This window comes from Hippopotamus amphibius, unplaced genomic scaffold (genome assembly GCF_030028045.1).
Source record: "Hippopotamus amphibius kiboko isolate mHipAmp2 unplaced genomic scaffold, mHipAmp2.hap2 scaffold_129, whole genome shotgun sequence".
Taxonomy (NCBI): Eukaryota; Metazoa; Chordata; class Mammalia; order Artiodactyla; family Hippopotamidae; genus Hippopotamus; species Hippopotamus amphibius.
This window is the reverse complement of record NW_026648292.1, coordinates 154,888-166,347: the sequence shown is the minus strand read 5'-3', so window position 1 is coordinate 166,347 and position 11,460 is coordinate 154,888. Positions and strand designations below refer to the sequence as shown.

The window sequence follows — 11,460 nt, the reverse complement described above, 5'->3', positions numbered from 1 at the left end:
GTCCACTGCTTCACAGCCTCTTGGGCACCTTCTCCTTCCAACTGTTTGGATCCTTTTCTGTGGTGTGTTGAGGATGAGCTGAAGAGCTCAAACCCAAATGTTGCTGTAGCAACGCTGCGTAACTGGAGAAAACGGGAACATCAGCTAATGCATGAGGTTTTGGTGTTCCATCCTGTCCATCGTTTCTAGAATAAGCCCCTAGTACCCAGAGCAAATGTTTTGTGGGGCAGTCAGGTATCTCAAGCATGCATTAGGTGGTATTGTTTCTATTACCAGAGAACAGATGGTAGGGGTTATGTAGAGCGCAGAGAAAAGGAAGCACTTATCCTGGGCATTTGGAGTGGTCCTGTTCACTGACTTCCACTAGGATCACGGTTTTTCTATCTCCAAGCCCGCCTGCCTCTTGTGGACACACACACACACACACACACACACACACACACACACACACTCACACACACAGTAAGATGGAAGGCACCACAGTGACCCAAGAGGTGTCAGCTGAGCTGGGCACCGCCACGCCCACTGGGTCTTCTGTGCCAGGCATCTGGGAAGGAATCCCAGGCTGGGGCCATGCACAGACATGCAGGGAAAGGCAGAGCTGACCAAATGGGGCCCCACCCACAGACAGGGCTCCTGACACAGGATTCCTGGTGGCTGGAGCTACAGCCTCCCTGCTGAAATCATCCCGAGCGGGGAGTCCCTGCGTCACAGCCGGGTGGGTCCCCAGCAGTGGGGTGGCTGAGTGATGTCCTTCCTTTGCCAGGGGGCTTGTGGAGGGGGCACAAGGGAGAGGCAGGCCTCCAGGACCTGTCAGAAACTGTGCTTGAGTTTCACCTCAGGCCTAGACATGTGAGTTATTCGCATTTCCAGGTAAAGGGTACGTTGGCTCGGGCTGCTCAGTGCCTAGTAGGGAAGAGAGGATTTGAACTAGCTCTGCCGGGCTCCAGCATGCGCGTGTGTTCATTTTCTTGCACCTTACAACCCTCTAGAGAATGCTTGTGTCTGGAAGATGTGACTGTATTCTTCCCTGAGGAAGGCACACTTCTTTGCAAGCCCTCAGCCTCATGCCCTGCATCCTGGGATCTCTGTGCTTGGAAAGTCACTGGAGGTCCATGGGCATTCAAACTGCTGGAATGCTGCAGCAGCCTGGGGAACGGTCTGGACTCTATGCTCTGGGGCCATGCACGTGAGCAGGCATGCGAATGTGCACATGTGTGCTGGTGCATGCAGGGGTGTGTGAGTACGTGTTGGTGTGTGAAGCACTATTTCCGGGTGATGGACAGCATGGGATTGCGTGTCAGCCTGGGGTGAGCCGTGGCCTCGTGGGAGGCCTCAGGAAGGAACATGTGTGGGAATATGATCTGGAGTGTGCACGAGTGAGTGTGCCCAGGGCTCATAGTCCCCAGTATGCTGAAGTGTTGCTGAATGCATAGTTCAAACGTTGAAACACCCTGTGTAACAGGGGGCAAAGAGCCTCTGTGCCAAATCCACTGCCTGCCAGCCCCCTTGCCCCCAGCCTGGCCTGTGTCCAGCTCAGTCCTCAGCATCCAGAAGCTTGCAGGCCGATGCCTGTGGTCCCTGGGGCCTCTGGGATGCTGCCCCAGCTTTTATTCTCAGTGGTCACGGTCAGTCTCTAAACTTGCAGAATACTCGTTACTGCAGAATAACAACCCGGTGTGTGACACCTCTGTGAGTGTGTGAACATGCACGAGTGGTTCCCCTGTACCAACACGTGTGGGTGGGTGACTCTGGGAACCTGCTGCCTTTGTGCTCCCAAGGGATTGGTGCATTGTACGTTCTGGAAAGCTGCGATGCAGGCTTGATGCTTCTTTCAGCCAGGGAGACGGTCAGAGCACTTGCCATGCTCCAACATGTCCGGACCATGTCTAGTTTATCAGCACCCCCACCAACAAGCTGTAGCTCCTGTGAGCAAGGAAAGAGTGTCTCTGCACTGCACCCCAGCCTCTAATAGGAAGAGCAGGACCGACTTCCATAGGGTGGCATCAGTGTGTGTGAGGGCTTGGCACACGCTGTGCCCGGTACCCGCTTCCTCAGCTTACTAGCCTCTTCCAGGGAGCTGGGTATGTCTCCAGAAGTCATGCCTGTCTGTGTAAACCGAAGGGAAAAATCCCTGTGAGCCAGAGGCGCCCAGGACTGCCTCCAGAGCAGGAGCCAGCGTGGGTGGGGGTTGCAATAGGGAAGATACAGCAAGAAAAGGGAAACCAGCATATGGGGTGATGCCGGCTTAGGCTCAGTCTCGTTGCTGCCTGTGAACACCCCTCAGACCCTTTGCCCTGCAAAATTGGTCCTTGTCCTTTCCATCAGGATGCGTTCTGCCCCTCACACCTTTGTCCATTAAAGGTGTGCAGCCCATGTCCTCAAGCTGGTGGCAATCAGGGGAGGGTCTTGCTGTCTGTCAGAAAGTGGTGAATAATATAGAAGCAAGAGCGAACATTGGTCCAACACCTGCTATGGGTGACGTGCTCCTCCCTGCGTAGTTACGTTGTCTCCTTGAACATCCCTCCCCTCCAACCCCAGGAGGCAGGCATTATTCTCCCCACTCTACAGATGAGAAGAGTGAGACCTAGGGAAGTTATCTGACCCAAACCCAGGACGATGGGATACAAGAAAATTCCCCTATTCGGTCAGCACCGAAGCACCTGTGCACACGTGCTGTTTATGGTCATTAGTGGTGTAGACAATTAAGAGGAGCCCAGAGAGACAACAGGACACCTTCTCTCAAGTGGCTGAGTGAGGAAGGGTGAGGAAAGAGACAGCAAGAACCCAAAGGAGAGATGTGGGGGAAGGTCATATAGAGGAGGCCAGAGAGCCGCTATTTGGAAGCGGTGCTTAGTGAGGTGTCTGAGTGTGGGGCAATGTCTCCATGTGCTCCTCCTCATCAGGGAGCCCCGTTCAACTGTATTCAGCTTTTCAGTACATTTCTTGTGTGATACTTGAGTTGCGTTGAATGCAGTCCTGCGGGGGAAATGATTCTGAAACACAGGTCAGGAGCCTGGAGCCAGCCTGACCCTTTCTGTGGTGTTCAGCTGGGGTGGGGGGCTGCAGAGGCCACGTGCTCTCACCCTCGTGGCCCTGGGCGGAGACGTGGGAGGGCTGGCCTCCTGGGCACACCTGGCACTCGCAGCGTTAGCTCCTGCTGTAACCAGTCCTGGGATGCGATCTTCCCTGTGTCGCCGAATCCCACCGTCCTTCCACTCTGAACCGCCCTTCTCCAGCTCTTCCTCATGGACAGACTTTGCTGGAAGCCCTGTGGTGGGTGCCATGACAGCAGAGATGGCCACGATGTCCTTCCTCCCCTCAACAGCCCCCGGGGTACTCTCTCTGTCTCCTCTGAATTCTGAGGGCATGAATGAAGTTCCGGAGCATCCGAGCCACCCATTAAGTAGGTGCCATGTGGTCTAGCTGTGTTTTGGTGTCTTGGGGGTGCTAGCTTGGGGTTCTAACGCAGGTTATCAAACCAGGAGACCTGCAGCGCAGTGTTTTACTGTGTTTTCACAGCACCCATGCCATTCGAAGCACGGCGGAGGGGGAGTGACTTAGCGAGGATGCAGTGCTGGACTACTGGATGGCACGGATGGTTTGGTGATGGACAAAGAGGTGGATGGATGGAGCATAGCTGAAAGGCAAGGAAAGACACGATGGGGGAAGAAGAGACCAGCCGACCAAGGAAGCAATGCTGAAGCTTGCGCATCTTCAGCTAACTCTGAATTCTCCAGCGACTTGCATATATGCCGGGGGATAATGCAGACTTTGAGCGGATGGTGTGCTCTTCTCTGGCTCTTTTTGGGTTCTTCCTCTGGATTTCAGGGACTCTCCTGAAGCCCAGAGGCCTGAAATTGGAGGCAGGTGTCCGAAAAGTGATTCCCAGAGACCAATGAGTGGGTTGTTTGGTGAGAGAAGGATTTGCTGGAAAGGGCTGAGTGTAGTGGCAGTAACAGAAAGAAGTTGGGATTCCGTGTGGGCTGGCTGTTTCCCCCAGAATTCAGGAACTCGAAAGGAAGAGGGCAGTGAGGGCCAAAGAGCCCAGGAGAGTCCCAAGCGGGAGAAACAATGGGGGCGATGAGGTGAATCAGATGTTGAGAGTGGTTGTGTGTGTGCTGTCAATATGATTGGTGCATAGACTTTCTCCAAGGAACCCCTGTGGTTGGCTTGAAGACACTGTGCTCTTTGCTTTCTCCTGTGGGAGAATTGGTGAGGCCTCTCCTCCATTCATTTGGACCCACCAGCCCTTGGAGGGTGTCCTCTGCATTTCAGTTTCTTTGCCTTGACTCGACTTTGTAGCTCTTGGCTGGGGGTTCCCTTACTCTTTCTGCGGCTCCGTTTTCTAGACGGGCATCATCTCCCCTGTTTGCAAGGGGTGTTCTCATTTTCCATGGACGTGGGGATGTGTCAGCAGCCGCAGAAGCCCCCACCTCCCCTCCTCACCTGGCAGGACACTGGCAAATGCGCCTCCACTCGGAAGTGCCTCTCCCATGCCTTCTCCTCTACCTGCACCCACACGCCCAGCTCTTCTGAGGTCCTGGGTTAGGGAGCAGGATACAAACGCTGCAGGAATTTACAACTGCCGGATGAAATCATCGAACCGAGACCTTAATGCCAGAGGAATTGTGTTTAATTGTTTGGAAACCAGGAGCAGAAATGAAGGGTGATAGGAAAGAGTGTGCGGGCGCGCTAGCGAAGTGTCCAAGAAGCCGACAGGGCCAAGTGGCTACAGGTCAGCAAAGATGATTCGTCGGTGTCGAACCAGATGCTCATCTGAGATGGAAACTGCAGCTGCTCATGAATAAGACCTGGAGATCCAGGAAGCTGCCGTCCTGGGGCTGCCTTTCCCCGAAGCGTGGCTGCATCCTGAAGCTGGGGTGAGGGGGGCTGGCCGCTGGCTGGCGGAGAGAGGGGAGTGGGCTTCCTGCTGTCTGTGCTGCCGGGGGCTAGGCCTCTGGTCACATGCCCGGGCTTCCTTGTGCTTTGTCTTGTGGCACTGCTGAGGGTATGGGCACCCCTGTTGGCACTCGAGGGCACAGGGCTCCTTGAAGTTGGGTGGAGGCTGGCAAGGCTGCTTGGTGTGCTGCGGCGCAGTTAGCACTCTTTGGGTGGTGGGCAGCACAGCTTTGGCACGGGGCAGCACGGCTCGGGTGGGGGACAGCACAGCTTTGGCACGGGGCATCACGGCTGGGGTGGGGGACAGCACAGCTTTGGCACGGGGCAGCACTGCTGCATTGGAGGGCAGCACAGCTGGGGTGCAGGGCAGCAGTGTTTTGGCAGGGGGCAGCACAGCTGGGGCGGGCAGCACTGCTTCTGCTTCTGCTGAGACATTCTGGTCCGAATGTGCACTGGAAGTGGAAAGACACAGAAGCCTTAGAGAGAATCGGCCCAAGAGAACATCCTGCCTCACTCACACCTTCCCCTTGTTGACTTGGCCCTGGTGGCTTCACCCATGGAAGGTGCCTATATTCATGTCTGTGTGTCCGTCTACATTGTACATATACGTTGTAAGCAATTTGGTTTTGAGAGCAATACATACACATGGAAGGAAGGAAGGAAATCAAAGGAAGGGGGGAAAAGGGCGCAAGGAGAAGCAAAGGGAGACCTGTAGCAGAAACCATAGAAAGATGGAAAAAGGGAGGGGGAGAGAGAGAGATAGGAAGAAGGAAAGACGGGGAGAAAGAGAACACCAAGGAATATAGTGCCACGGAAACATCTGTGGAATCCAGAATAAGATTTCCTGGGATCGAAGTCCTGGCTAAACAATGGATCCGCAGTGTGACTTTGAGCCAGGTGCTTCCCTTCTGTGTCCTTTGCTTCATGTTTTTGTAAGGATTCAATGAGCATATAAAACTCCATAAAGACACACACACGTACATAGATATATACATACGTATGTCGATATATATGTGTCTGTGCATACGGACATACCCACAGGCACACGTGCACACACACACACAGACACGAGGAGCAGCTCGTGACGAGTCCTGGTACAAAGATTTCGACTTATGAAATAAATGTCTAACAATTTCAAAGGAGCATCTTAAGCACTCTTGAAGAGAATTCATCGAAAAGGGGAATCCAGGACAGGAAGACCTTTTACCTCCATTTAAACGGACAGTTGAGGGAAGTGAAAGGCAGAGATGGAGGCAATTGAGGCCCAGGCACACAGCACGGGGAGGTGGAAAGAGTGCTCCCTGACTCCCAGAGCAGGACCGGGCCACGGGGCCACATGCCCTTGTCCCCACTGCTCTGAGCTCCTTGGGGCCTCTGCACCCCTGCTCCTTGAGGAGCTCTCATCCATCCTTGCATTCATCTTGCCCTTAAGGGCAGGTGTGCCCTGAGCTGGTGCCTCTCTCTCCTCCTCAGTCCTGCTCTGCCGCTGGCCACGCACAGCACACACCCCAGCTGGAGCCACAGATACGGGGCTCCTGGCCAACCCTTGGTTCTCTTCTCAGCCCACCTCCCCACACCCTCCAGCTGTTGACTCGTAGCCCGGGATAGGCTGGTCCCAAGTGATACGGAGGAGAGAGATGCCCGAACGAGGCCTTTCGCTCTGACAAACCAGCCAGAACTCCAGCCCCAGCTCCCAGCAGAGTGGGGGACCATGTGGAGCCAGGCTTCCAGGAGAGCCACTCCTTTGCCAGACTTACCCTAATTCACCAGCGCCTGGAGCTTGGAGATGCTGAAGGGGTTGGGATGCTCAGAGCCTGCACACCTTTTATACATCACGAATCCCTGTCCCAGGCCATGAGGTGGCCTTGGATTGGCTCCCTTAATTAGGCCCTAGTCACAATAGGATGCACCTGGCCTTCCTCAAATTTCAGGCTTTACTCAGCCCTGGACTGGTGACTGCCTTCTCGGATTGGCAGCACGTGGGGATGACGGTACCTTTCCTGTGACCCTGATCCCACCTCCCCAGCACGAGGCCTGGCTGCCTCAGGTTTCCAAAGCCGCTCCTGACTTTGGACTTAGAACCTTGGCATCTGGGATGGTCCCAAGCAAGCATTCCGGACGGTGCTGGGTGTGGAGGGTGTGAAGCAAGTGTTTCAGGATGTTCCTGTGGGTGGGGGAAGGTCTGGGCCGCTCGGGGTACACAGAGAGCATTGCTTGCAGGGAATCGACACCAGAAGGCTGACTGGCTCTCTGGGAGACCTCTGAAACACAGCAAAGGTCTGACCTTGAGCCAGAGCCACATTCAGCCTGAAGCAGTAGGAAAGCAGGGCCCGTGTGTTTGGGTTTTCCCCAATTCCAACAGAAGCAAACAAGGGGGGCTCCAGCTCTGTGTCCTGCCTGCTTGTGAGGAAACCATCAGACTTCATGAAGAGAAAATGGGGGGTTCCAGTGGACAGTGCTTCCCTCTCTCCATGTGTGCACGTCACCCAGACTCCAGGGTCCCCAGGGAAACGATTCTCATAAGGTGCAGAGAGCAGGAGAGGGGAGAAGCACCGACTTGGAATGAGCTGCGGGAGGAGTCACCTGGGCTGGCTCCTGTATCTGAGCTCGCAGGGCTTGAGGCCTGATTCTTTCTTCCCCTTCTGCTTAGAGATTCCAGGACAAGTGTGATGACGCACGCCACGGACTTGGATGCTCTTCAGGAAAGCACATCTGACCGGGGATGAAACATGGCTTCAAATAGCCCCAAGGAGTGTTCCGACCGAGGCTTTGACCTTCAGCAGTTGCGTGACTTTGGGCCCTTCTCATCGTTGAGCCTCCGTTTCTTCACCTGCTGGGCGACGTAAGAGAATGATGCGTGTCAGCTGTCAGCGTTATGAGGGACACCATGCGTAGACATGTGCACGATGGTTGACAGCGCACACGTGCTCAGGAGTGCTTGGGTGCCCCTTAGAGTCGATCTCTGAGAACTCGAGCAAAGCACTCTCTCAGAAGTATGGAGTAGCTCGTTGCAAGACTGAACTCGAGTAGTGACACTTGCTACCAGTGTCAAAAGACCTTGCCTGAGAGAAATGGAAGCAGGCAAGCTAGTCCTGAGAAGAGCACATTTCCCAGCCCAGACCTGGGGTTTAGCCACAGGTCTGCTCAAAGCCTGACAACATCCCTAGATCTTGGCATTCACATTGCAACACGACAGGGGACAGGCTTGGAAACGCACCGTCTCTGCGCCGGGACTCGCTGGGAGGTCCGGCTGTGCATGGGCAAGGCACTGAGGGAGGTCAGAAGAGTGCAGGCTATTCAGAGACAGGAATCCCTTCCGCTTGGTGTCCCTCTGAGAGAAACAAGCCGAGAGCCTTGGCGAGGGACTTCAGCTCGTGTGCCCAGGGGCCGAGAAGAAAGACTATGAGGGGCAGTCATCCTGGGACAAGCACTCATTCCTCAAGAAGCCGTGCTCTCAGGCCACGCTCTGGGCCCTGGGTACGGTGGTGGGCAAGGAGGGCCAGACTCTCGCTGTTCCGTCCACTGCTTCACAGCCTCTTGGGCACCTTCTCCTTCCAACTGTTTGGATCCTTTTCTGTGGTGTGTTGAGGATGAGCTGAAGAGCTCAAACCCAAATGTTGCTGTAGCAACGCTGCGTAACTGGAGAAAACGGGAACATCAGCTAATGCATGAGGTTTTGGTGTTCCATCCTGTCCATCGTTTCTAGAATAAGCCCCTAGTACCCAGAGCAAATGTTTTGTGGGGCAGTCAGGTATCTCAAGCATGCATTAGGTGGTATTGTTTCTATTACCAGAGAACAGATGGTAGGGGTTATGTAGAGCGCAGAGAAAAGGAAGCACTTATCCTGGGCATTTGGAGTGGTCCTGTTCACTGACTTCCACTAGGATCACGGTTTTTCTATCTCCAAGCCCGCCTGCCTCTCGTGGACACACACACACACACACACACACACACACACACACACACTCACACACACAGTAAGATGGAAGGCACCACAGTGACCCAAGAGGTGTCAGCTGAGCTGGGCACCGCCACGCCCACTGGGTCTTCTGTGCCAGGCATCTGGGAAGGAATCCCAGGCTGGGGCCATGCACAGACATGCAGGGAAAGGCAGAGCTGACCAAATGGGGCCCCACCCACAGACAGGGCTCCTGACACAGGATTCCTGGTGGCTGGAGCTACAGCCTCCCTGCTGAAATCATCCCGAGCGGGGAGTCCCTGCGTCACAGCCGGGTGGGTGCCCAGCAGTGGGGTGGCTGAGTGATGTCCTTCCTTTGCCAGGGGGCTTGTGGAGGGGGCACAAGGGAGAGGCAGGCCTCCAGGACCTGTCAGAAACTGTGCTTGAGTTTCACCTCAGGCCTAGACATGTGAGTTATTCGCATTTCCAGGTAAAGGGTACGTTGGCTCGGGCTGCTCAGTGCCTAGTAGGGAAGAGAGGATTTGAACTAGCTCTGCCGGGCTCCAGCATGCGCGTGTGTTCATTTTCTTGCACCTTACAACCCTCTAGAGAATGCTTGTGTCTGGAAGATGTGACTGTATTCTTCCCTGAGGAAGGCACACTTCTTTGCAAGCCCTCAGCCTCATGCCCTGCATCCTGGGATCTCTGTGCTTGGAAAGTCACTCGAGGTCCATGGGCAGACAACCTGCTGGAATGCTGCAGCAGCCTGGGGAACGGTCTGGACTCTATGCTCTGGGGCCATGCACGTGAGCAGGCATGCGAATGTGCACATGTGTGCTGGTGCATGCAGGGGTGTGTGAGTACGTGTTGGTGTGTGAAGCACTATTTCCGGGTGATGGACAGCATGGGATTGCGTGTCAGCCTGGGGTGAGCCGTGGCCTCGTGGGAGGCCTCAGGAAGGAACATGTGTGGGAATATGATCTGGAGTGTGCACGAGTGAGTGTGCCCAGGGCTCATAGTCCCCAGTATGCTGAAGTGTTGCTGAATGCATAGTTCAAACGTTGAAACACCCTGTGTAACAGGGGGCAAAGAGCCTCTGCGCCAAATCCACTGCCTGCCAGCCCCCTTGCCCCCAGCCTGGCCTGTGTCCAGCTCAGTCCTCAGCATCCAGAAGCTTGCAGGCCGATGCCTGTGGTCCCTGGGGCCTCTGGGATGCTGCCCCAGCTTTTATTCTCAGTGGTCACGGTCAGTCTCTAAACTTGCAGAATACTCGTTACTGCAGAATAACAACCCGGTGTGTGACACCTCTGTGAGTGTGTGAACATGCACGAGTGGTTCCCCTGTACCAACACGTGTGGGTGGGTGACTCTGGGAACCTGCTGCCTTTGTGCTCCCAAGGGATTGGTGCATTGTACGTTCTGGAAAGCTGCGATGCAGGCTTGATGCTTCTTTCAGCCAGGGAGACGGTCAGAGCACTTGCCATGCTCCAACATGTCCGGACCATGTCTAGTTTATCAGCACCCCCACCAACAAGCTGTAGCTCCTGTGAGCAAGGAAAGAGTGTCTCTGCACTGCACCCCAGCCTCTAATAGGAAGAGCAGGACCGACTTCCATAGGGTGGCATCAGTGTGTGTGAGGGCTTGGCACACGCTGTGCCCGGTACCCGCTTCCTCAGCTTACTAGCCTCTTCCAGGGAGCTGGGTATGTCTCCAGAAGTCATGCCTGTCTGTGTAAACCGAAGGGAAAAATCCCTGTGAGCCAGAGGCGCCCAGGACTGCCTCCAGAGCAGGATCCAGCGTGGGTGGGGGTTGCAATAGGGAAGATGCAGCAAGAAAAGGGAAACCAGCATATGGGGTGATGCCGGCTTAGGCTCAGTCTCGTTGCTGCCTGTGAACACCCCTCAGACCCTTTGCCCTGCACAATTGGTCCTTGTCCTTTGCATCAGGATGTGTCCTGCCCCTCACACCTTTGTCCATTAAAGGTGTGCAGCCCATGTCCTCAAGCTGGTGGCAATCAGGGGAGGGTCTTGCTGTCTGTCAGAAAGTGGTGAATAATATAGAAGCAAGAGCGAACATTGGTCCAACACCTGCTATGGGTGACGTGCTCCTCCCTGCGTAGTTACGTTGTCTCCTTGAACATCCCTCCCCTCCAACCCCAGGAGGCAGGCATTATTCTCCCCACTCTACAGATGAGAAGAGTGAGACCTAGGGAAGTTATCTGACCCAAACCCAGGACGATGGGATACAAGAAAATTCCCCTATTCGGTCAGCACCAAAGCACCTGTGCACACGTGCTGTTTATGGTCATTAGTGGTGTAGACAATTAAGAGGAGCCCAGAGAGACAACAGGACACCTTCTCTAAAGTGGCTGAGTGAGGAAGGGTGAGGAAAGAGACAGCAAGAACCCAAAGGAGAGATGTGGGGGAAGGTCATATAGAGGAGGCCAGAGAGCCGCTATTTGGAAGCGGTGCTTAGTGAGGTGTCTGAGTGTGGGGCAATGTCTCCATGTGCTCCTCCTCATCAGGGAGCCCCGTTCAACTGTATTCAGCTTTTCAGTACATTTCTTGTGTGATACTTGAGTTGCGTTGAATGCAGTCCTGCGGGGGAAATGATTCTGAAACACAGGTCAGGAGCCTGGAGCCAGCCTGACCCTTTCTGTGG

General features: G+C 54.8%; 1 protein-coding gene across 1 annotated transcript; it reads right to left on the bottom strand.

Moving 5' to 3' along the window:
• Nucleotides 1-4,629: 4,629 nt before the first annotated feature.
• Nucleotides 4,630-6,686, bottom strand: LOC130843082 (putative small proline-rich protein 5). Its single transcript, XM_057719737.1, has 2 exons — nt 6,660-6,686; nt 4,630-5,354 (listed from the first exon to the last, which is right to left on the bottom strand). Exon 2 carries the CDS (start codon nt 5,186-5,188, stop codon nt 4,802-4,804), a length of 387 nt encoding a protein of 128 aa, XP_057575720.1. The 5' UTR covers nt 5,189-5,354; nt 6,660-6,686; the 3' UTR covers nt 4,630-4,801.
• Nucleotides 6,687-11,460: the final 4,774 nt, after the last annotated feature.